This window comes from Ctenocephalides felis, unplaced genomic scaffold (assembly GCF_003426905.1).
Source record: "Ctenocephalides felis isolate EL2017-DRISC unplaced genomic scaffold, ASM342690v1 CF-g0.4_SCAFFOLD_00845, whole genome shotgun sequence".
NCBI lineage: Eukaryota > Metazoa > Arthropoda > Insecta > Siphonaptera > Pulicidae > Ctenocephalides > Ctenocephalides felis.
The window spans coordinates 82,113,884-82,138,132 of NW_020536999.1; the positions used below are offsets into that span (position 1 = coordinate 82,113,884).

Here is a 24,249-nt window from a genome sequence, read left to right on the forward strand (position 1 = left end):
CCAGAACAAAATATTAAGGGCAATGGTAGATGCGCCTTAGTACGTAACTAATGAGACCATCTACAGGGACCTGCAAATTAAAACTGTAAATGAAATTATAAAGACGCGGAGCTGTTCTTACCACAACAAAATTGATGATCATTCAAACGCTGAAATACAAATTATCTACAAAATGGTTCAAACAAGAAGACTCAAGAAGAAATGGTCGAAGGACCTGCAATATTAAATTATATACAGACAGCTACAGATTAATTCTAGCAGAGAATCTCTTCAATGGAGGAGACCTCTGAACGCCAAATATAATTTATTACATAGGCTTATAGAAACTTTGTCTTCTGATGGTCTATTAAACAATAAATGGCTGGACCATTTTTTTCCAAAAACTAATCAACTTGTCTTTCAAGAACATAATTTTTGTGCAATGTAAGTGCAATGTAAGCAAGTTAAGATTACACTATTTTAACATATTTTTGAAGTAAAACTTCTTTAGGCGCGATATGGGTGTAAAAATTTCTTTAGGCTACACGGGTGTAAATCCGTACAAATGCAACGAAAACGCCAACGTGAAGTTGGACACTACGACGCTGTAAGCGTTGATGTCGCGAGTATCCACTCCCGTCATGTCATGCGTAAGTCGAACGCTAAACAAACCCTATATGAACTTGCATTAATTGAATCACGTTTTTTTTACAAAAGAAGAGGTTGCTGTATTATGTCCTCATGGAATAAGGCTTTTCTTAGAGAATAAATGTGTCATGGAATATAATAAATTTATATTGAATCTCGTTGAAGACAAAATAATATCTACTGCCACGGATATTTATGTAGGTTGCCATGCGACAGATCAACAATCATACATTCGTCAGCAGTTTCACAAAAATCGGTGAATAAATTTTACATAATTTCATTTTAATTTTTAATTAGGAAGAAAGCTGCACATCATATTCAAACTCTTAATATCAGTAGGATTGATGTGCCGATTCTCAGGAGATCTTCATCTATTCCAATGAATAGAAATAAAATCATATTTGCCAAAAGAAATCATTTTCCTTTAGTGTCTGCTTGTGCACTCACAATACACAAATCACAAGGTGGTACTTTTGATGAAATTGTATATGAATACAATAAAACACATAATCAGCAGCTTCTATATGTTGCATTATCACGAGTTACCAGCATTAATGGATTGTTCATCATTTCTAAAACAACGACAAAAAATTTTATCATGGAAGAAAACGGCCAGCAGGATTAATGGACTTACAAACTGATTTCCAAAGACTTTCAACTCGTAGATTAATAACACAAGAAGAAAAATTGAGTGAGATAATAAGTTTGAACGACATTTCATTGTTTTCCTTTAACTGCCAAAGTTTACGAGCTCATTTGCCTGATCTGCAAGATAAAGTGCTACAACGTTGTACGTTTTTGTTATTTTCGGAAACTTGTATTAATAATGAAGAACGAATTGATATTCAGAACTATTACTGCGTTACTCAATACAAACGATCAAACTCAAGAGCAGGTGGTGTAGCTTAGGGCTTCCAATAACGTACAAAAATCTGAATACCGGTATTCGATATTTGAAAAATGAAATTCCGGGATCCCGGTTTTAATACCGGTATTGTCGATGAAAAATTAAATAGTTATATTTTTACTTACTTCAGTTATATTGACATATTAACAAATAATATATGAAATCTAACAAATATTGTCTTGAAATGAGTACGTATTATTTATTTATTACATAAGGAGTAGAAATAGATAGAAACAAAAAACGTGTCAGTAAAAAATATATATTTTTCTATGTTACATTTTACATTCTACATTTATAATAAGAATTTATTATTTAACAATATATTTAAGAAAAGAATAAATTATAATTCATGGCTAACGTTTTGCCTAATAAAATATGCTCCTAAGAAACATAAACAATCAATTGTTTGATCATCAAGCAAGGACCGAATTTTATTATAAATATAACCAGCCGCCGAAAAATCTCTTTCCGATTCTACACTTGTTGGTACAATTGTAATTAAGAAATTATACATATTTTGTAGATTCGTTCTTTTTATTCCTGTTTTTCAAAAAAAGTAATTTCATCTTTTATTTTTTGTTCTAGACTTGGAGTTTTTTTAACACACACACGGGTGAAGTATTTATTTTAATATTTTGTAATTACACATTAACTTAATTAACTTTGGTTTATATACTCACTTATAAATATCATAAGTTCAAATTGAACGCAATATTCACATAATATTCACACAATATTCACACAATATTAAACACACTATTCTTCATATAAACATTTATTTTCCCGCAACTTTGAGATGTTATCTACACGAAATTTACACAACTGCCTACTTAAAGTTACATTTCGGCTTTATATAACATTTTATTTAGTTTAAGGGAATTCCGTTGATTTTGAATATGATCAATAGAATTTTTTCATATGTGGAGTGCAAGTCAAGTTATTACCCGTTCGGATTTCTCGGGAATTACTGCGATGTGTGCAATTCATCGATAAAAGATTATTACAATGTAAACTATTCTTATATTGAATGCAATACAATTGAGAATATGATTCATTACGTGGTGTGTTTCTACTATATTAGTTATTAATATGAACTAACTAACTAACTAACTAACAATACACTTCGCAATTTCTCAATATGTTGTCAGCGACACGCAATTTAAACAACTGCCGTTCTTACTTATGTAAAATGATTTATATATAATAAATAAAGAATTATATCTCATCGATTGTATATTATGTTTAAAAATCATTGATAGCAAATTCTATATAGGAACAAGGCACGTGAACGCATAATAACTTTTGTAAATGAACCCTTTTATTAGCTGGCTGTCACACATAATATATAAACAATCGCTTTATCTTGCCGACACCGCCTTATCTTGCCTCAGCTGAGTCGAGCTGAGTCGGCAATACACAATACATAGTTTGGAAACTAAAACTTGATATATGTTTTGCGTAAGTTGAATTTTTGATAGAATACTGGTAATACCGTAATTTCGGTATTATTTGCATCAATACCGGTATTGAATACCGGACAAAAATTGTCCGGGATCCCGGTATTCGGGATTACGGAATCCCGGTATTGTTAGCCCTAGTGTAGCTGTCTATCATTCATGTTCAGATACTCTTCATAATGCGACTCCTATGCAGTTTCTTGCGCCAACAATATTACTGGATATTCCTAATGAAATTACACAAGTAGGTGATATTGCAGTTGTCCGCTGTGTGAACACTCAGAATCAAACATTAATTATAGTCGTCCTTTAAATTTCTCCCAATAAAAACATATCAAATATTATTAAATTTCTTCATCAGCAGTTACTTCATTTTTCTAATGAGGGTGCAAAACTTTTAAACACTAATCACAACGAGATACCATTAACTCTTGTTGGAGATTTCAATGTCAATTTTCGTTCAGAAGAATCTCAACCATTAATTGATTTTTTAAATAATAAATTTAATTTAACAATGAATAATTCTCCATTTGAATCAACCACAAGATATGGCACGACTATTGATGCAGTTTTCTCCAGAAATGTACATAGTTTACAAAGCAAAATTTATGTCTCTCATTTCCGTTATCACAAACCTATTATATCATATATGAACTATGATAGCAATTAATCTATCGCTGTTGTTTTAAACTGTGTTATTGATGTTATGTGATTATTAATAAATGATTTTTAAAATTCAAATATGATGTTTTTTTTCTTTTTATCTTAATTGCCTACTCATACAATATTAAAAGTTTTACTTCAATCGCGTGTGATCCTTACGCGCACTCTTTTTTTTTGATTTCCTATACTAATATTTATACCGTTCAGTTAAAAATAATCATTATTATTTTTCGAGTTACTATTTACACCAATATATGAGTGATGTTAAATGTAGTTCTGTTTCAAATAAAATGATTATTATCAATTCCCACAGTTAACACTTTAATTATCCCTTTAACAAATATTAAAATATGTTCAATAAAATTATATATTAAAAATTATACACTGCGATTTATAGAACAAATTTATTTCCAATAGCTCAATTTATTTTTATTGAATTTAAGGGTTATACAATATTTTTAGATATACCTGTAGATGTGGATGTTTAACTGAATGATTTTTTGTTTATTTACGGCTAAAACATTGTTTTTCCAAATTTATCACCATGTATTTATTGTCATAGCATAGATACACGTGTTGAAAATTGAAATCTTTCAAAAAGTATAAGAAATTCAGAAAGAATTAATATACAGCATGCGGCCAAGGTACAATATCACCTTGGATTTTTCTACCCAAAATAATTGCTTCAATAATGTTGCCTACAATTTTTATAATTTCGTACCATATTTTAACTGGCTTTTTGGTATTTTAATATCTAAATTGCATTTTTCACACTAATAATTCAATATACATTATTACTTAAGTTCATATTTGAAGTGAATTAATTTGTCAAATTTTGTTCACATGTGCTCTATTCAACCTACTATCAACAAATTTATTGCAGTCAATGGAGAGGAAAAAAGCGTATGCCCAGCTAATCTTAATCTAAAGTTCAGAAGCGAAAACAATTTGCATTTCGTCACCACCCCCCGCATTAATTGGATTATAACTCCTTTAATTCTGATTTTATCATAACTTGTAATATACTATTTTAAAGGTGATTAAATGAGCTACAACTTTCTTTATCATAAATTTTACCGTAACTTCTCTTATTTTGAAACGGCGAAGGGTTAAAGGGCTCGAAAGACACTCCGGTTGGACAGCCGCGCACTCTTTAAACAATTAGAACTCTATCAATATTTGTGTAACAAAAAATAATGAAAAGCAATAATTAGTCTGAAAAATACCTTGAATTTTCATATATATACTTTTATACGTATTTTTTCAGAGATATTATAATGAGAAATTGTTTTTTTTTAATGGATTTTTTTATGAAATCATGAGTTTTTTGAAAATCGTTTGTACTAATGTTATAGTATTTTCTAGAATCCATCAAGATCTCTCAAACCAAGTTAATTCTAGATGGAAAACGATTATTTTTAATTTTGGTGGAAATGACACTCATAAACTATTTGATTTAAATGATAAAAAAAACATTGTATGCGTCTTTTAATTGTCTTGAAAAAAGTTCAGACCCAAAGCGCTCCATTGAGTAAACATTCCGTACAAAATGCCAACCATATGAATTTTTGACACAATGAAACTTCTAAATAATTTTTTGAATAAGTATTTTTTTTTTGTATTGTGACTTAGTATAGTAAGGCAAAACGACCGCAAATTGAATATTTTTGAGCGCAATCACTTTGCACAAATTCGTACGGCGAATCTATTCGCAAAGTGCGTTGAGAACACGATTCGCCGTGCGCGTCAGACGCATGCGCAGACTGTCAGACGCATGTTATATTATTTGCATCTTATATTATGTATTTTTGAAAATGAATAAAATTGTGGAAAAAATGATGTACAAAAATATGACAATATAATCAAAATAAAAATAATAAAATAAATAAGTGGATTATATAACAAAACTAGCAAACCCGACGAACTCCGTTTCGCCACCAGATGGTTTCGTGAGAAAGATGAAGAAATTTTTTGTTTGTTTTATATTTGAAAAGGAAAAATGTGATTTTATTATACAACAGTAATAAATTTATTTCGATTACAAAAATGAAGTGTTTTTTAGTTGAACTTCTCTAAGTGAATAAAAGTAAATCGGCAAATTATCCGTTTCATGGAAGTGGTCTTTGGTAAACCACATTTTTGTTTTTTGGCCTGACGTTAACACAAACAAAGCGGATGGTTTTCCAACTCGTGAACAGGCAACGTATAACTGCCCATGTGATAGATAATGATTTTCTAAATAATCTGTTTGAAATTTATCCCGCAAACACTAAGCGATTGGCCTTGCGGCTTGTTAGTTGTCATTGCGAACGTAAGGCGAACTGGAAATTGCAATCTCGCATTAAGGCACGATGCCATGCACACTTATTTTCTTAGCTATAAACCTTGCGGAGCTCGAGACTTTTCCAACGAATGCAAAATTGTCGAAATCGGTTCTTGCGTTCTGGATTTATATCGCCAGGAAGGAAAACCCAACTTATTTTTATATATATATATATATATATATATATATATATATATGTAGATATATGTAGATAATCTATTTGAAATTATTTAAAACAATTGTTGATTATTTTTATTACTCGAATTTTTAATTACGGTGCATGAAGTTCCAGCAATTTGCATTAGGACACGATGTCATGCACCACTAATTTTCTTAGCTATAAACCTTGCTGAGCTTTGCGAGACCTTTCCAACGAATGCAAAATTGTCGAAATCGGTTTGTGCGTTCTGGAGTTATTTCGTCAGGAAGGAAAACCCGACTTATTTTTATGTATATAGAAGATAATCTATTTGAAATTATTTAAAACAGTTATTGATTATTTTTATTACTCGAATTTTTAATTACGGTGCGTGAAGTTCCAGTAGCTTGCATTAAGACACGATGCCATGCACAACTAATTTTCTTAGCTATAAACCTTGCGGAGCCCGAGACCTTTGCAACGAATGCAAAATTGTCGAAATCGGTTCGTGCGTTCTGGAGTTATTTCGTCAGGAAGGAAAACCCGACTTATTTTTATATATATAGAAGATATTAAAAATGTTAAATAATTAGCAGGTTTTAGAAAGTTTTATGAAAAGGTTACTGAAAAAACATAATTATAATTGCCTGTATGAGACGACTATTGGTAAAAGAACTATTGCCTCCAAACATCGAGGAAATAACTAATTGGAATAATATTGTCTCTAAATACCGAGGAAACATTTTTAGTCACATAAAAAATTAAAAAAGACATTATTCAAAGAAATTTTGAATTACAAAATTTGTTTCTTCGTTTGAAAAGAAATTTATAAATACACGTTTTTGATAAAATCAATAGTAGTATGATCAATCATACAGGTAATTAATTCCTTTTTTTTAGGAACCTTTTCTTAAAACTTTCTAATTTACCATTTTTAATATTTTGTTATATAATCCACTCATTTATTTTTATCATTTTCACTTTGATTATATTGTCATATTTTCGTACATTACTTTTTTCACAATTTTATTCATTTTATATAAAAAATCCATCATCTTCTGCTTCGAGGAAACAATACATTTTGACTCACATAACAAACCCAAAAATGACATTATTTAAAGAAACTTTGTTTTTCTTTAACATATTTTATTGCATAAATCTCATCAAGATCATGTTTGTTGACAGATGTCCTGAAAATGGAACGTACCTAGTTCCAAAACGTCGACAGTAAATAAGTAAATGGTTTTTTTAAATAACTTTTTTGTTTTTTATTACTTTTTTGATTCTTTGTTCGAAGCTTCACAGTTATATATATATATATATATATATATATATATATATATATATACTAGCAAGCTCGACGAACTCCGTTTCGCCACCAGATGGTTTCGTGAGAAAGATGAAGAAATTTTTTGTTTGTTTTATATTTGAAAAGGAAAAATTTGATTTTATTACACAACAGTAATGAATTTATTTCGGTTACAAAAATGAAGTGTTTTTTAGTTGAACTTCTCTAAGTAAATGAAAGTGAATCCGCAAATTATCCGTTTCATTGAAGTGCTCTTTAGTAAACCACAATTTTTTTTTTTGGTCTGACGTTAACACAAACAAAGCGGATGGTTTTCCAACTCGTGAACAGGCAACGTATAACTGTCCATGTGAAAAACAATGATTTTCTAAATAATCTATTCGAAATTTATCCCGCAAACACTAAGCGATTGGCCTTGCGACTTATTATTGCGAACGCAAGGCAAACTGGAAATTGCAATCGTTTGAAGTCAAACGGAAGACCAGTGAGAATCATTGATATGACACCAAATCGCCAGCGATTTTTGATTGAATGGTGAAATTCAGTGCATGTACATCATTATTCTTTGCGGCAAGCATAATTCTGATAATTCTCACTAATGTCATTACTCAAATTTTTAGATCATCTATTTGAATCATCTATGTAGATAATCTATTTGAAATTATTTAAAACAATTACTCGAATTTTTGATTACGGTGCGTGAAGTTCCAGCAATTTGCATTGAGGCACGATGCCATGCACCACTAATTTTCTTAGCTATAAACCTTGCGGATCCCGAGACCTTTCCAACGAATGCAAAATTGTCGAAATCGGTTCGTGCGTTCTGAAGTTAAATCGTCAGGAAGGAAAACCCGATTTATTTTTATATATATGTAGATATATATATATATATATATATATATATATATATATATTGAGAATTTTTTGTTCTCAATATATATATTGAAAATATATACTTGAAATCTATTATCTTAAATATCTGATGTCAATACTGCTTGATATCAACCTGAGATCAATTTCAAAATCAGTGGTTGCTAATCTACTTTATTAAATCTCAGTTAGTTGTACAAATCATAATATAAAAAATAATATAACAAAAAAATATAAAACAATATGTAACTATTGCTTTGATTATCAATAAATGCATATTATGTCATGTTTGCTGTATATTTCATAGTATTTATACATTCTTTTACATGAGAGAATATATTTTATAACATGTATTCAAAAATTTATAATCATTTCAACATCAACACTTATTTTTCATTGATTTTCATCATACTTTTGATTATGAAGTGCCATGTGTTCCTTTAAATCGTTCGATTGAGTAAATTCATTATTGCATATTTCACATTTTTAAGAATGCTCTCTATTGTGAATCATCATGTGTGTTTTCAAGCTACCTCGCTGTCTGAATGCTTTATTGCATATATTGCATTCATGGGGACGGACACCACTGTGAGTGAGCATGTGATTTTTCAGATTACTTAAAATTGCAAATGTCTTATCGCATATACTGCATTTATGGGGACGCACACCACTATGAATGACCATGTGATATTTTAGACTACTTGAATGTTTGAATCTTTTATTACAAATACTGCATGCAGTAGGGCGTACCTTATTGTGCATCCCCATGTGACTTTTCAGACTACCTAATAGTGTAAATGTCTTTTTGCATATATTGCATTCGTGGGGACGTACCCTGTTGTGTATCATCATATGATATTTCAGATGTTCTGACTGTACGAATGTCTTATTGCATATACTGCATACATGGGGACGCTCACCACTGTGTATCAGCATGTGACGTTTCAGATTTCCTGATTGTGTGAATGTCTTATTACATATACTGCACTGATAGGGGCGTTCATTTCTGTGAATGATCATATGACTTTTCAGATTATCTAATTGTGTGAATGTTTTCTTGCAAACATTGCATTCAAAGGAATGTACTACAGAATGGGTAATCATATGTGATTTCAACCCTCTTGATAGTTTAAAAGTTTTATGACAGATATTGCAATTGAAAGAGAGTTCTTTGCTATGACTAGGCACGTGATCGACCATATGTTCTTTTAAATGATGTGATTCTACAAATGCTTCATTACAAATGTCAAATTCATAAGTGGGTACCTCGATTGACTCCTGTTTGACTTCTTCTTTAATTGTCACATCTGAATTCATGAATCTTTCTAAACATGTATCATCCTCTTCAGAAAGCGATTCAAATTTAACAATAGCATCAAGATCATCAAATTCATTATCATGTTCGAGTTTAATGTCTTCTGGTGAATATTCTGGTGGTTCGATTTTAATTGCCTGAACATTCATAGACATAATTGTTTCTTCCGACATTTTTAATATATTTTCACTGCCTTTACTCAACTCAGAAAAGATTTACAAAAACAATCGTGGGCTAAATAATAATTTAGTTTAATCAACAATTTTAACTAAATTAACATTTCATATTTGACATATCAAGCAAAGGGTATGCTTTTAGATAGATGAGACATTTGCAAATCGAATCTTGGATTTTTGATAAGTGGCGCGTTTTTCAAATTCAATATGGTTCTCTATGTTTCAACTGTTAACAATTTTATTATTAATTCTAGAATGATTATTACTTGTCCTTAGTTTGATTTTGTCGCGTTATATTTGATGATAGTTTTTTCTAGCCATAGATAAACAAGATAGTAGTTTCTAGCTGTTAAAATGGCACGATGCGAGAAAGCTTGCTTCATAGATAAAAGAAGAGGCTTGCTTGCTCTGGGCGAGATTTGTTTTAGCTAGATTTTCAAATATAACAAACCACATGACAAAATATTGCTTCCCTATTGATTCAAATGAATGAATCCATTCACAAAAATAGCGCACATTCAAAGTCCAAATCACACGAGGCTTGTTTCGTTGCTTTTTTGGTTTGCTGGCTAGCATGCTGATAGTCAAGTCCATAGATAAACTAGTGGGGTGGTATGTTTACTTATCTATGGGTGGCATCGTGCCTTAAGGCAAATTGCTGGAACTTTCCGTACCGTAACGAAATGTTCGAGGAATACTGAATGTTTTCAAATAGATTATTATAAATATTGTAACATTGTCTAATATTTATAAGAATTATATAAACTGAATTGCAAAGTTGAAATTATTTGTTTAAAGTATATTAGAACTATAGTCAGAATTAAAAATAAAATCTGAATTATTTTCGATATACAAAAAAATTAAAAAAAAATTGAAACAAAAATTTTTTATTCCAAAATCAATTATTTTGTTAAGACAAGCAGAAAGTTCTTGGAATCATTCAAATCGGACGCTTAGTTCTCTCAAAAACTGCCATTTTTTACATATTTAGCTTTGTATCTTTGAAATGGCTGGGCCTGCCTTTGCCAAAAACTAATAAACACTTTTCCCAATCATTACTAATTGAATGTTTTTTTAGATCATTCAAATCGGATACTCCGTTCTCTCAAAAAGTCGATTTCTATTTTCTGCACTCTTTGCTCCGTATTCCCGAAACGGCTGGACCTGCCTTTGCCAAAAACTAATCAACTCTTTTCCCTATCGATAGGAATCGAATGTTTTTCGAACCATTCAAATCGGTTGATCCGTGCGCCCGAAAACGTGACTGGAAATTTGTATCCATACATACACACACACACACACATCCATTTTTTCTGAGGTATGCCAAAATGTTCAGAAACCTTCAAAACGTCGAGAAATGTGAAAATTTTCAATTCCGATTTTCGGCCCATTACAATAACTTACCCTACGGGAAGTTAACAAGCATAACTAGCATAACAAAAATGATCAAGTATGGCCAATAAAATCATAGATAAAAGAACCAAATGTTGTAATAGAAAAGTTATAAAGTGCGCTATTTTTAGCTTCCAGAAGGAGAAGAATTTTAAGTTTTCTCGACGTTTCAAGCCATTCTGAATCGAATGAGACCAAATTTCGAAAAAGTATGTGTATGTTTTGTGTGTGATCAGATTTTTTGCCGTAAATCGACGTTTGCTCAAAAACGCCTAAACCGATTTCAGAAACTTAAACTCCATTTGATGTATCTCATGAGATTGCAATAATGCAGGACTATCGTTTGTCAGTTTTGTGCGACGATCTACCGAGCCGTTTTTTTATAATTTGGAAAATGTGTTAAACTTTTAGTCGACATTTAAGCTCATATTAAATCGATTTCAAAAAATCAAAAATTGTTCGAAAGATATTAGTTGGGAATGATACTGATCAGTTTTAGGTGAAAATCTACCAAGCCGTTTTCTTGTATGGAACTTTTTTTGGCAATATATATCATGGTCTTAAAATTCATTAAAGTTTGAGAAAATGAGTAGTTTTTTTGACGTTTGTTAAAGTTAAAATCAGACGATTTACTTGGTATAACGCCCAGTAAACCACAAAACGTAATAAACCCATGAATGTTACGTAGCGTAGCAGGTACGTAACCTGGAAGGCACACAGAATTATCTATTTCCCGGGCAAGAACGTAAAGGCTGTACATCGCACACTAATACGACGCGATTGCATTTTTGCTTCGTATCTAAGTTGAGTAAAAAAGCGTGTAGGGGTCTTTTATGTTACATAATAATTTAATTAAATTTCCTGCAAATATAAAATCTATTTCTCAAATTCTCAAATCTATTTTTGTCAGAGTTTTAAAAAAAATGATTTCTGGCATGGGAAGTTTTAGCAATTTGTCTTGAGTTTTTCAAATAATTTATTTTATTTTTTTCATGTTTTAAATATTGCTAAATTCTGGGGAATATGGAAGGTGTTTCTTCAGGAACTGTTAAAAACAAACATAAATTTTTCATACCTTTGATTAATTTTATATATTACAAAAAGTTACGGATGTTATAATTTTTATAATTTTATGTTGTAGTTATGTTTTTGTGTTTAATATTAACTAAAATTTTATAGAACTTTTTTTAGTTTTGTGATTTCGATTTGTGCTTTCTAGTATGATTTTCTGAATAATGACACATATCAAGTTTCAAAACGTATAAGTAAAAAGTTATCAAAAATATTTTTTTAATTCTACGAATTAACTGCTATATATAATATAGTTAAAGCTTATAAGATTCACAAGCCTGCTTAACCCAGAATATTCCGATTTTTAATTAGTTTTACTTATTTACAAAGAAACGGCTCGACTGATCACAGCAAGATTTTTCGAAATTATATACCTGTACCCCCTGTACCAATCAAGCGATTCAGACTCAAGCATGAGCGAATGGTTTTTCTGATAAGACTGCATAAGACCAACTTCGTTTTCAACTAAATTAATGTTAAATGTTCTTTAACTCGCGCCGCATAGTACTTCCTTACTGTAATATATTTGACACTCAAATATATGTGCGTTAACTCTTGAATTTAGAAAATTTGAATTTTTGGAGTCTCAAATCCTTTTCAAGGTAGAGACCAATAATTAATCTAACTAGTGGTGTGTATGGCATAGTGCCTTAAGGCAAATTGCTGGAACTTCCCGTATCGTAACGAAATGTTCGAGGAATATTAAATAGTAATTAAAAAATTAAATATAATAAAAAGATTATTATAAATAATGTTACATTGTCTAATATTTATAAGAACTATATAAATTGAATTGCAAAGTTAAAATTATTTATTTAAAGTATGTAAGAACTTGCATACTTAAAACTTGAGCTACAGTTAAAATTAAAATCGGAATAATTTTCGATATACAAAAAAAATATTTTGAAATTAAAAAAAAAAAAATTCACAAAAACATTTGTTTTGTCAACACAAGTAGATTTTTTTTAATCGAATGATTAGTTCTATTAAAAACTGCCATTTTTTGTACATTTAGCTCTGTATCTTTGAAATGGCTGGACCTGCCTTTGCCAAAAACTCAGTTAGAAGAAGAGTCAGTTATTGTAATCGTCCAAAAATCAAAATTGAAAATTTTTACATTTCACTATGCTCTGAAGGTTTCTGAACATTTTGACATTGTGTGTATGTATGTATGGATACAAATTTTTGTCCACGTTTTCGGGCGCACGGATCAACCGATTTGAATGGTTTAAAAAGAATTCGATTCCTATTGATAGGGATATGTGCCGATTAGTTTTCGGCAAAGACAGGTGTAGCCGTTTCAGAGATTTTGCGCAAAGTTTGCCAAAAATAGAAATCGAGATTTTGAGACAACGGAGCATCTGATTTGAATGATCTAAAAACGTAAGTTCGTAATGATGGGGAGAAGTAATAATTAGTTTTTGGCAAAGGCGTGTCCAACCATTTCGAAGATACTGTGCTAAATGTGCAAAAAATGGCAGTTTTTGAGAAAACTAAGCGTCCGATTTTAATGATTTGAAAAACTTTCTGCTTGTTTTAATAATTCAGATTTTAATTTTATTTATGACTAAAGTTCTAATATACTTTAAACAAATAATTTCAACTTTGCAATTCAGTTTATACAATTCTTATAAATCTTCCACAATGTTACAGTATTTTTAATAATCTATTTAAAACCATTTAATATTCCTCGAACATTTCGTTACGGTACGGGAAGTTCCAGCAATTTGCCTTAAGGCACTATGCCATGCACCATTAGTTTAAAGATAGCTAATATCGGAATTTGAAATGAGCGCAGTTAGTACCGAAGTGACGTCTATAAAAAACTCGGTAAAAATTGTAAGTAATTCATTCCAGTCGAGGTTGAGTAATCGTGGGTGTCGATAGTTTTTTTTTAATTCTCTTCTTAAAGACCTATCGTAAATGATAGGTAAGCTCATCATTGTACAAATTTCTGATCTTCTTAGCATCAGTCATGTTTGAAAAGTAAGCATGTACGAATTCTTACACTTGCGGTGCAAAAATTTCCAAGGTCCACTCTTTGAAATAATTTGGGCAACATATGTTTTTACGCGCATATTACGGAAACCGGCCACATTTGCATGAAAAGAAAATTCTGTTTCAAACAGGAAACAGCACTGGAAAAAATTAAAAAAATACTGATTAAACTGCTTGATCATCCGCCTTACTCACCAGAATTGACCCTAAGCGACTTCCTTCTGTTCCCTCATCTAAAAACAGCGCTCGAAGTACAAAGAAATTTTCCAAATATTTTATGGGTGGGCTGTAATGTTGTATAAAAGGATAATTCTCCTAAACGAGTATTCGGATTTTGATAAATCTTTCTGAAATTTCTTAAGGGAATTATCTAGGATTTTTTGAACTATAGAAATATAGTCAGATTGTAGAAATAAATAAAAAAATTATGCAAAAAAACCGCTTATCGTTGACTAACATTGAAAGTACTTGAGGCATTGTTTGACATTAAAAACAAATGAAGACTGTCATTTGCCAAATATTTTCATTCACTTAGGAACTAGGACAATATTAAAATATAATATATTCAAGATTATGAATAAGAAAAATGTAATGTCTACACTTTTATTGCCGAAAAGCAGCTGTGCTCCAATTTGTATTAAATTTTGGTATCATGTTCATTTTGCTCTCAGAAAGTGAATATAATTTAGACTTCTTTGCTGCTTCTCGGATGACATAGCTTCTCTGACATAGTGGTGATTTTTTTTTTCAAAATAACTATGAAAGATCTAATTATAAGAGAAAAATGTTTCATGTTTTTCAAAAAAAGCAAATACTGAAAATTTGTTTCTTTTTGGCGTTTTTTATCGTTTTTCACAAATACAATCTTCAAATATTAAAATTTTAATGAAAATCACATAATGAACAAAATTATATAATTTAAGGTTTCAATAAATCGGTGGAACAATGTTAAGATAGATATGAAGTGCAAAGTCGTTTTTTTATTACGTTCGAAGTTTAATTGTTGTATTTGGAGCCGTTTAGCGGTGAGGTGTTACATTTTACAGATTCCATGGGGTTTTATAGTGCTCAAAATAAGCTTTCAAATGAGTACTGTTAAGGGTCTGTTTTTTACATTTAAAGCAAATAGTTTTATGAGTGCCATTTCTATCAAAATTACAATTAATCGTATTTCGTCTAGATTTAACTTGGTTCAAGAGATTCCAAAATATCACATAAATTGAAGCACAGTAAATAAGTTCCCTTTTCCTCTCCATTTGCTGTACTAATTTCATTGATAGTAGATAGAATAGTGCACATATGAACAGGATTTAAACCAATCAATTCACTTAAAAATGAAGTTAAGTGATAATGTATATTGAATTATTATTAAAAACTAATTTAAATATTATTATTACAGAAAACTATTAATATATAGTACGAGATTATAGAAATTATAGGCAACATTGTTGAAGCAATTATTTTGTGTGAAAAAATCCAAGGTGATATTGTACCTTTACCGCGGATACTATATATTAATTCTTTCTTAATTCGTTGTACTGTTTAAAAAACTGTAAATTCCAATGCGTATATCTTATGCTATAAATCACAAAGGCAGACGATGAATTTTTGTGTGACATATTTGGAAAATCGACGTTTTAGTCGTGAATACACCAAAAATTATTTTTTATACATCTACATTTACAGGTTGGAATGAAAATATTGGATAACCCATGGCATTAAAATAAATTGAGCTATTGGATATAAACTTATTTAATCAATAGTATACTATTGCATATAGTGTATATTTCTAATATACTATTTTATTGAACAAATTTCAATATTTGTTTGCTGATGGTTTTACGTGGCTGAATTGAATTTCACAGTATAATTAAAGAGTTAAGTGTGGGTTCTCAGACTCATCATTTTATTTAAAGCAGTTCTACATTTAACATCACCCATATGGATATATGGATGTATATAGTGTAAAAAACATAATAATTTTTAACTAGTTGGTAAATATCATTATATGTTATTAAAAGGAACCTGTGCCTGCTAATTAACTTTATTATAAATTAATTTATGAAAATTATAATATAAAAAAATTACAATATTGCTTTGATAATGAATATTATGTAAGGTTTGCTGTATATGTCATAATATTTATACATTCTTTTGCTGTTTAAGCTATTAAATTTATTTCTATTCTATTTAAGAATATTTTACAACATGTTTTCAAAGATTTAAATTTTTCATTGATTTTCATCATGCTTCTGGCTATGAAGTACCATGTGTTTCTTCAAATCGTTTGATTGAGTAAATTCATTATTGCATATTTCACATTTATAAGGATGCTCTCTGTTGTGAATTATCATGTGTGTTTTCAGGCTACTTCGCTGTGTGAATGTTTTATTGCATATACTGCATTCATGGGGGCGAACACCACTGTGAATGAGCATGTGAGTTTTCAGTCTACCTAATAAAGCAAATGTTTTATTGCATATGTTGCATTCATGGGGACGCACACCACTATGAATGACCATGTGATTTTTTAGATTACTTGAATGTTTGAATCTCTTATTACAAATACTGCATTCATGAGATCGTACCTCATTGTGCATCAGCATATGACGTTTCAGACTACCAGATTCCGCAAATGCCTTATTGCATATACTGCATTCATGGGGGCGAACACTACTGTGAATAAGCATGTGAACTTTCAGACTACCTAATAGTGTGAATGTTTTATTGCACATATTGCATTCATAGGGACGCTCATCCTTGTGAATAACCATGTGAGTTTTCAGATGACTTAATTGTGAGAAGGTTTTCTTGCATATATTGCATTCATGGGGCCGTACCCCATTATGTATCAGCATGTGACGTTTCAGATGTCCTAATTCTGTGAAAGTCTTATTGCATACAGTGCATTCATGGGGGCGAACACCACTATGAATAAGCATGTGAGTTTTTAGATTACCTAATAGTGCAAATGTCTTATTGCATATATTGCATTCATGGGAACGTACTCCACTATGAATGACCATGTGAGTTTTCAGATTACTCAATTGTGTGAATGTTTTATTGCAAATATTGCATTCGTGGGGGCGTACCCCATTGTGTATCAGCATGTGGTTATTCAGATGTCCTGATTGTGTGAATGTCTTATTGCATATTTTGCAATTAAAATGGAGTTCTTTGCTATGACTAGGCATGTGATTGACCATATGTTCTTTTAAATGATGTGATTCTACAAATGATTGATTACAAATGTCACATTCATAAGTGGGTGCCTCCTGTTTGACTTCTTCAATCGTCATCTCGGAATTCATGACACTATCCAAACACGCATCCTTAGAACACGATTCAGATTTAACAATAGCATCAGGATCATCAAATTCAACCTCATATTCGAGTTTAATTTTTTCTGGTGAATATTCTGGTGGTTGACTTTTAATTGCCTGATCATTCATAGACATAAACGTTTCTTTCGACATCTTTATATATTTTATACACTGCCTATACTCAACTCAGTAAATATTTACAAAAACAGTAGTGAATAAATAATAATCTAATATAAACAATGATATTTTTCAATATGATATATGATTTACATTTGATATTTGACATTTGAAGCATAGAGCATGTTTGTAAAAAGATGAGACATGCACCAAATCAAATCTTTGATCATAGATAAGGAATATGTTGTCTTTGATACATAGATAAAAGAAGATAGATCGCTCGAATACTTGTTTATCTATGGGTGCATTCATAGATAAAAGAAGAGTATATAGATCGCTCTCTCGGGGCATATTTCGTTGCCACGTTAACTGTCAACTTGCCGGGGTTAGTTCGAGCTGCTCTCCCTTGGTGCGCACGCGTCGATCGTAGAACGGGTGCGTACAAAAAATACTATAGAAATGCACCAAGATTATAGACCGTTTGAATTCAAAATTACAAAAAAAGAAATTGAATTTTAAAAAGCATTTATTTTTAACAATAGTATTTTACACACATGGTTACAAAAGATTCATCCTTATAAGCTAAACACAAAAGAAATAAAAATGTATATATATATATATATATATATAATATATATATATATATATAGGTATATTTCTAGAGCAAAGATTACTTATAATTACAATTAGATTAAGATAAATAATTTAAACACATCTCATAATTCGATCTCAATAATAAATAAATCAAAAAATTTGAGAAACTATCGGATCTCTTTCATTATTCGCAAAAATTTGAGAAGCTATCGGATCTCTTTCATTATTCGCAAAAGCAACAAAATTTCTAGAAACTAAAAAGAGAAAAATAATTATATTCATATAAAAAGTAAAAAATAAATATATTTAAAAATCATTTGCAAAATTAATGCATACGATAATCTTCTCAAGCAACTCAATTTATATTTTTTTCGAATAATGCTAATTAACAATTAAGTTACTGTTTTGTTTCTGTTAATATTTTCTACGACTAGTGTTGATGTTCATTTGAATGTTGAACAAAATGTCATTATCATCATTAACATAAAAAAAGGAAATTATTAATAGTAATGTACAAGTACTTAATAGTTTTTTTATGGCATCTTCAATAACACATTTAAGAATAACATCTCTATCAGAAATAAGGGGTGCACATTAATGGTGTTTTATTCCTCTAAATAAAAAAGAGATTAGCAAATATATACTTTCTTCCATTTGACAGTTCCTGTCAATCTGTACAATGTGATTATCTTTACGATCATTAAACAACGCAGATAATAATATTTCTGTGTAATATCAAAATGCAACTATCACTACTCACAAACTTTTCGTGGAACATAGCCAAACCTAAATTACCCCTTAGCTAGAATTTTATCATTAAGCATGAATTTCTTTCCATTTAATAATTCAGTATCTTCTCTTAGCCGACTTAATATATCATTATGAATACTATTATTCAATGCCAGTGGCAGTGGGAGATCAGCAAATATTTCAGCATGTTTCAGACTGGCTTGTAATTTCTTTATTAATGTTTTTCCCTGTTTATTCGTCTCATATCAATACTTGTGTTTAGTAAACCCGTTTCATAACTACTTCCAAGAGAAAAACTGCTGACAAAAATCAATGTTGAATCATTTATTATAAACCTTTGTTAATAGTACAAGAATAATTCTTAAAAACTTACCTATCAGTGAGTTGGTTAGTCTGACGGCAATTTTATCTTTCAATAACTATAACCTTAAAATTCCTAGCATTGTTAAATGTCTCAGTTATTATTCTATAATAAAAACTTATATCAGACTAGTAGTAATAGATGCAAGTATTTTGAAGTATGCATATTGATAAAAATACTTACTTATTGTTGAAGGCCCGTAAATATTATTAATCATTTTACATACTACATAGGTTCTAGTAGAAAACACTAGTTTTGACCAGCCAAATAGCAAACATCTACAACATCCAAAACAATATTTATTTGTGATTAATGTTTGGTTATTTTATTCTCATTACGTACTTTGTCATTTCTCGCTGGAAATACATGCAATTTTGCATTTTTTTGGTATTAGCAAATTAGCACTAGTGCACCCTGGAACGTAACACATCGACATTTTGCTTGCAAACTAATCCTAATCACTTATAAACGCAACCGAACGTTCTCGAAATTGTTTGATTGCCCGCGTTGAAATTCTTACCAGATGAGTGCCAAATCGCTGCAGGAGCGCTCCAAGGGAGAGCAGCTCAAACTAAAATCGAGCTACAGAGTTTTGTTCGGAGATTACCGGCCATGGGTGCATTCGACTTGGACGCTTACGCGCTGTGAGCGCGCCGTGAGCGCGCTTTCATCGTTCGACTTGGCGCTGTGAGTGTCACATAAGTACGCTCGTAGCATCATCGTAGCACATATTTTGCGCTCAAACGTGCTCACGCCACGGAGGTGAGGCACTTGAAAGTGTCATGGCCGTTTATCAAAACGAATGCATAATCTAATCCTAATTTCATTCATTCTTATTTCAGTGAGTACGCAAAAATGGCGAGCTGTGCATTACAATTATTTTTTAATATTAATATTAATATTAATTAATTTAAATTCAATTAATTTTAAATAATTTTAAATTTTAATTTTAATATTAATATGAATTAAGCATAAGCTAACCAAATTTTATTTATTTATTAATTGTTAAATTGTTTATAATCCCGTTGAATGATCCAGAAAGTAATAAAATTTACACAATTACCGTTACCGCCATTTTGATGCTTAAGCCGGCCACAGACGTAACTGTATGCATGTGCAACTGAATGAATGCGCAACCAGGCGTATTTTCACAGCGCCCACAGACGGTTCAAGTTTATGTTCAAGTACTTGCGCAAGCATATCACAAATGTCAAATAATAAATGTCAAAACATAACCTAAAAATATATCTTTTTATTAATTTATATATTTACAGCATCAGAAGAGAATTCAAAGTGTTCATAGGCTAATTTCATAACTTTTAATTGTCGATAACTTCATAAACTTGTATTATAAATTCGCTACAATGTAAAATAAAAATATGGACATGTGCTGCCACACGCGGCCAACGAATGAACTTGCCGACTTGAACGATTGCGCAATTAAAATAATCAAAAAGTGCTCATGCCAACTCGCTTGCACCAGTCTGTCAAGTTGCGCAAAAACCAACACCCACAGACGCTACAGAATACATGTTCAAGTCGCAGGTTGCGCAGTTATACAGTTACGTCTGTGGCCGGCTTTATTGACGCTCACAGTTTCCAAAACGAACGGAATTTAGTTATCGATTCTGAGCGCTTATCGGCCAAGTCGAACGCTAAAAATTCGTGCTTATAAGCGTGAGCGCTCACAGCGCGTAAGCGTCCAAGTCGAATGCACCCTATGTAGATCGCTCTTTCGGGGCATATTTCGTTGCCGCGTTAACTGTCAACTTGCCGGGGTTAGTTTGAGCTGCTCTCCCTTGGTGCGCACGCGTCGATCGTAGAACGGGTGCGTACAAAAAATACTATAGAAATGCACCAATATTATAGACCGTTTGAATTCAAAATTAAAACAAAAGAAATTGAATTTTAAAAAGCATTTATTTTTAACAATAGTATTTTACACACATGGTTACAAAAGATTCATCCTTACCCATACAGCACGGGTCAAACAATGGTCGACCTGTTTGGTACGATTTACAGCCTACCGGGTTATTATAAGCCCATTATGGGCCAATTTATGACGCAGTGGGTTTAGACCCATACGTTACCCGCCGGGTCAAACAATGGTCGACCTGCTCTTACCCGTTACTCACCGAGTTGTTATGAGCAAATGAAAAATGTATTCAAATATACCGCGCATGCGCATACGCGTGCGCGGCGTTTGCGCAACTAGCGCACAGATGGCGGCACTTATGTTGTTCGGCGTCCGCTTCATTTGCATTTCTTTGTCTGTTCTCATGACTGTCATAGGTAAACACGATGAACAAGTATAACCTGAGTACTATATACGTATACTTATGCTACTAAAATTCTAAACAATATTAGAATATAATATATTCGTAATTTGTTTGTTGTTTGACTCTGTAATTTGTCAAAAAAAATTCTATAAATAAATATGTCTGATAAAAAAATTCGCAAACACATTGCGACTGTATCAGATAGACATTTTTATAGAAGACTTTTTGGGAAGTGCAGAAATTACGTTCGGAAAGTGTTTTGCAGAACTCTGAATGCGTAAAGGATTGCCTAGTACTAGTGCTTTTACAATAGATAATATTGAAACTGCGACTAATGCTACTATTGGAGATGACTTTGAAAGACCGTCTTCTTGCCAGGCAGAGTTACAGGGTGATGTTGAAACAAATGAATATATTTCTCTTTCATATAGCGAGGATAATTCCAATGAAGATATAACTGAAGTTTTTGGTGCAAGACAATTTTTAGCAGACTGGGTTGTGAATTGTCAGATACCTCATAATGCTGTATTCGCACTACTTAAGGGCTAAAACTTCATGATTGTTTCAGTGATTTACCAGCAGATAGTAGAACACTTCTGAAACAAAAAGAACTGCTGTATCAAAAGTTGTAAGTCCAGGTGAATATATTCATTCATCAGCACTGAGGGTTTTGATCACAATGGGAAACAATATAAGGTACGCATCAAATATTTTGTTTGTGATACTCCTGCCAAATCATTTATATTGCAGACAAAGGGACACACAGGCTGCTTCAGTTGCTCGAAATGTCTTGTTCGTGGTCCAAATATTAATTGCAGAATTTGCTTTCCAAAAATGCAATCACCTGCAAGAACAGCTGAACACTTTCGAAGCTTAGAAGATGAAGACTACTACAATGGCTATACGAGATTGCTTGAAATACCGTACATTGGTTTAGTTACTAATGTACCACTTGACTATATGAATTTGATTTGTTTAGGAGCAGTTAAGAGATTGATGCTTTTGTGGACTGAAGGTGAGCTTCCAATTCGTTTGCCATGTGCTAAAACTAATGACTTTTCCAATTTTTTATGCAGCTTAAAGATTTATATATCCAAGGACTTTGCTAGGAGCCTCGATCATTGAAATATGTGAGACCATGGAAAGCTACAGAATTTAGACAATTATTATTGTATAGTGGTCCAGTAGTTTTGAAATCTCATGTCATATTTCAAATGACTTTTATAAAAATTTTTTTACTTTACATATTGCTATTAAATTTTATGTAGCAACACGTTATTAAATGATCTTTTAGATTATGCTCAGCAACTACTTCATCATTTTGTTGAAAGATTTAAGGTTTTATATGGAGATCATTATGTAAGTCATAATATACATAACATTTTACACTTAGCTAATGACACCAGAAGTTTTGGTACACTTGATTCATTTAGTGCCTTTAAATTTGAGAATTACATGCAGGTCTTGAAAAAATACATACGGAAGTCAGAGAAACCATTGCAGCAAAGTTATGAAAGATACTTTGAGGTAAAAAACTTTTTATGGGAAAACATGTAAGGCCTGTAGCCATGCCTAGAGCTTGTGAGGTGTCTATGCATTTCGAAGGACATTTGATAGAATATTGTGGTAACCTCAGTATAAGGTTGTATATTGTTCAGATTTTACATTCAATATTAATAAAAAGGCTGATTCATTACGGCACCAGGTTTAATGAATAGGCTTAATAAGCAGTGATGCCAGTGTGATATGAAGGATGATTTGCCTGATTATACACTGGCAGTTTATAATAAATTTCCTGTTCGGACAGAGGCAGAACTGCTAGATGTGGAGCAGCTATTGACAGATGTGAGAATAGCAGAGATATCGCTAAATATGATGTTACCCAATGGATAAAAGTGGACAAATCAATTACATATACTGCTAAATATACATATACCGTCATGCCCATGACAGATTTATTTGCAATTTTCCGTAAGTTGAAATATATTTCACATATTTCGAAAATGTCAACTAACATTTTTTATTTGATAAAATAAACCTGTAAAACTATAATTCAAATTTTGTTATTTTCAGTGCTTTAGAAGGTGGTGAACCCACGCGAATAATTAGTTTAAATTATATAAATAATAATAATACTATACATAGAAATAAAATAATAGTTTTAGGATAATAATCACCAAAAATTTAGTTAAGTTAGTTTAATTTAGTTATTTTCTAGTAATGTAAATGAAATTATTTTTAATAAATATATTACTTATGGAGTTGCAGTTTTAGCTTCATTTGATTTTTATAACTATATGGATTATTTATATTTAATACAAATACGCACGGAAAGTATGCAACAATTGTTGCACTATATACCGCCATTTTGACCCATCGCGATACCATTCCAGCCCCATAGCATACCCGTATTGAACCCGGCGGGTTGACCATGGGTCAAACCAGGGCTCTGACATATGTGTCGCCATGGGTTCACCTATGTTCATATATGGTACCAGTGGGTTGACCATAGGTTAACCCTACAGCCCCATTGTGACGACCATAGGTTGACCCTATGTCAACCATGGTGCTGTGTGGG

The 24,249-nt window shown here is 31.4% G+C and overlaps 2 protein-coding genes across 2 annotated transcripts in view; one reads left to right on the forward strand and one right to left on the reverse strand.

Moving 5' to 3' along the window:
* The window catches only part of LOC113363882 (tudor domain-containing protein 5-like), a gene marked incomplete at its 3' end in the record, with an annotated part of 206,868 nt that overhangs the window by 53,689 nt on the left and 128,930 nt on the right, over window positions 1-24,249 (forward strand).
* LOC113391051 (gastrula zinc finger protein XlCGF8.2DB-like) lies at window positions 16,479-17,723 on the reverse strand. The gene is made up of 2 exons (XM_026627027.1): window positions 16,836-17,723; window positions 16,479-16,622 (listed from the first exon to the last, which is right to left on the reverse strand). Exons 1-2 carry the CDS (start codon window positions 17,721-17,723, stop codon window positions 16,479-16,481), a joined length of 1,032 nt encoding a protein of 343 aa, XP_026482812.1.

Excerpts from the sequence above, each read along its gene's own strand:
- LOC113391051 (XM_026627027.1), bottom strand. The coding sequence starts at position 17,723 with ATGTCGAAAGAAACGTTTATGTCTATGAATGATCAGGCAATTAAAAGT. Across the intron at positions 16,623-16,835 it reads ATATGCTGATGCACAATGAG|CGAAGTAGCCTGAAAACACA; the intron begins GTACGATCTCAT and ends ACATTCACACAG.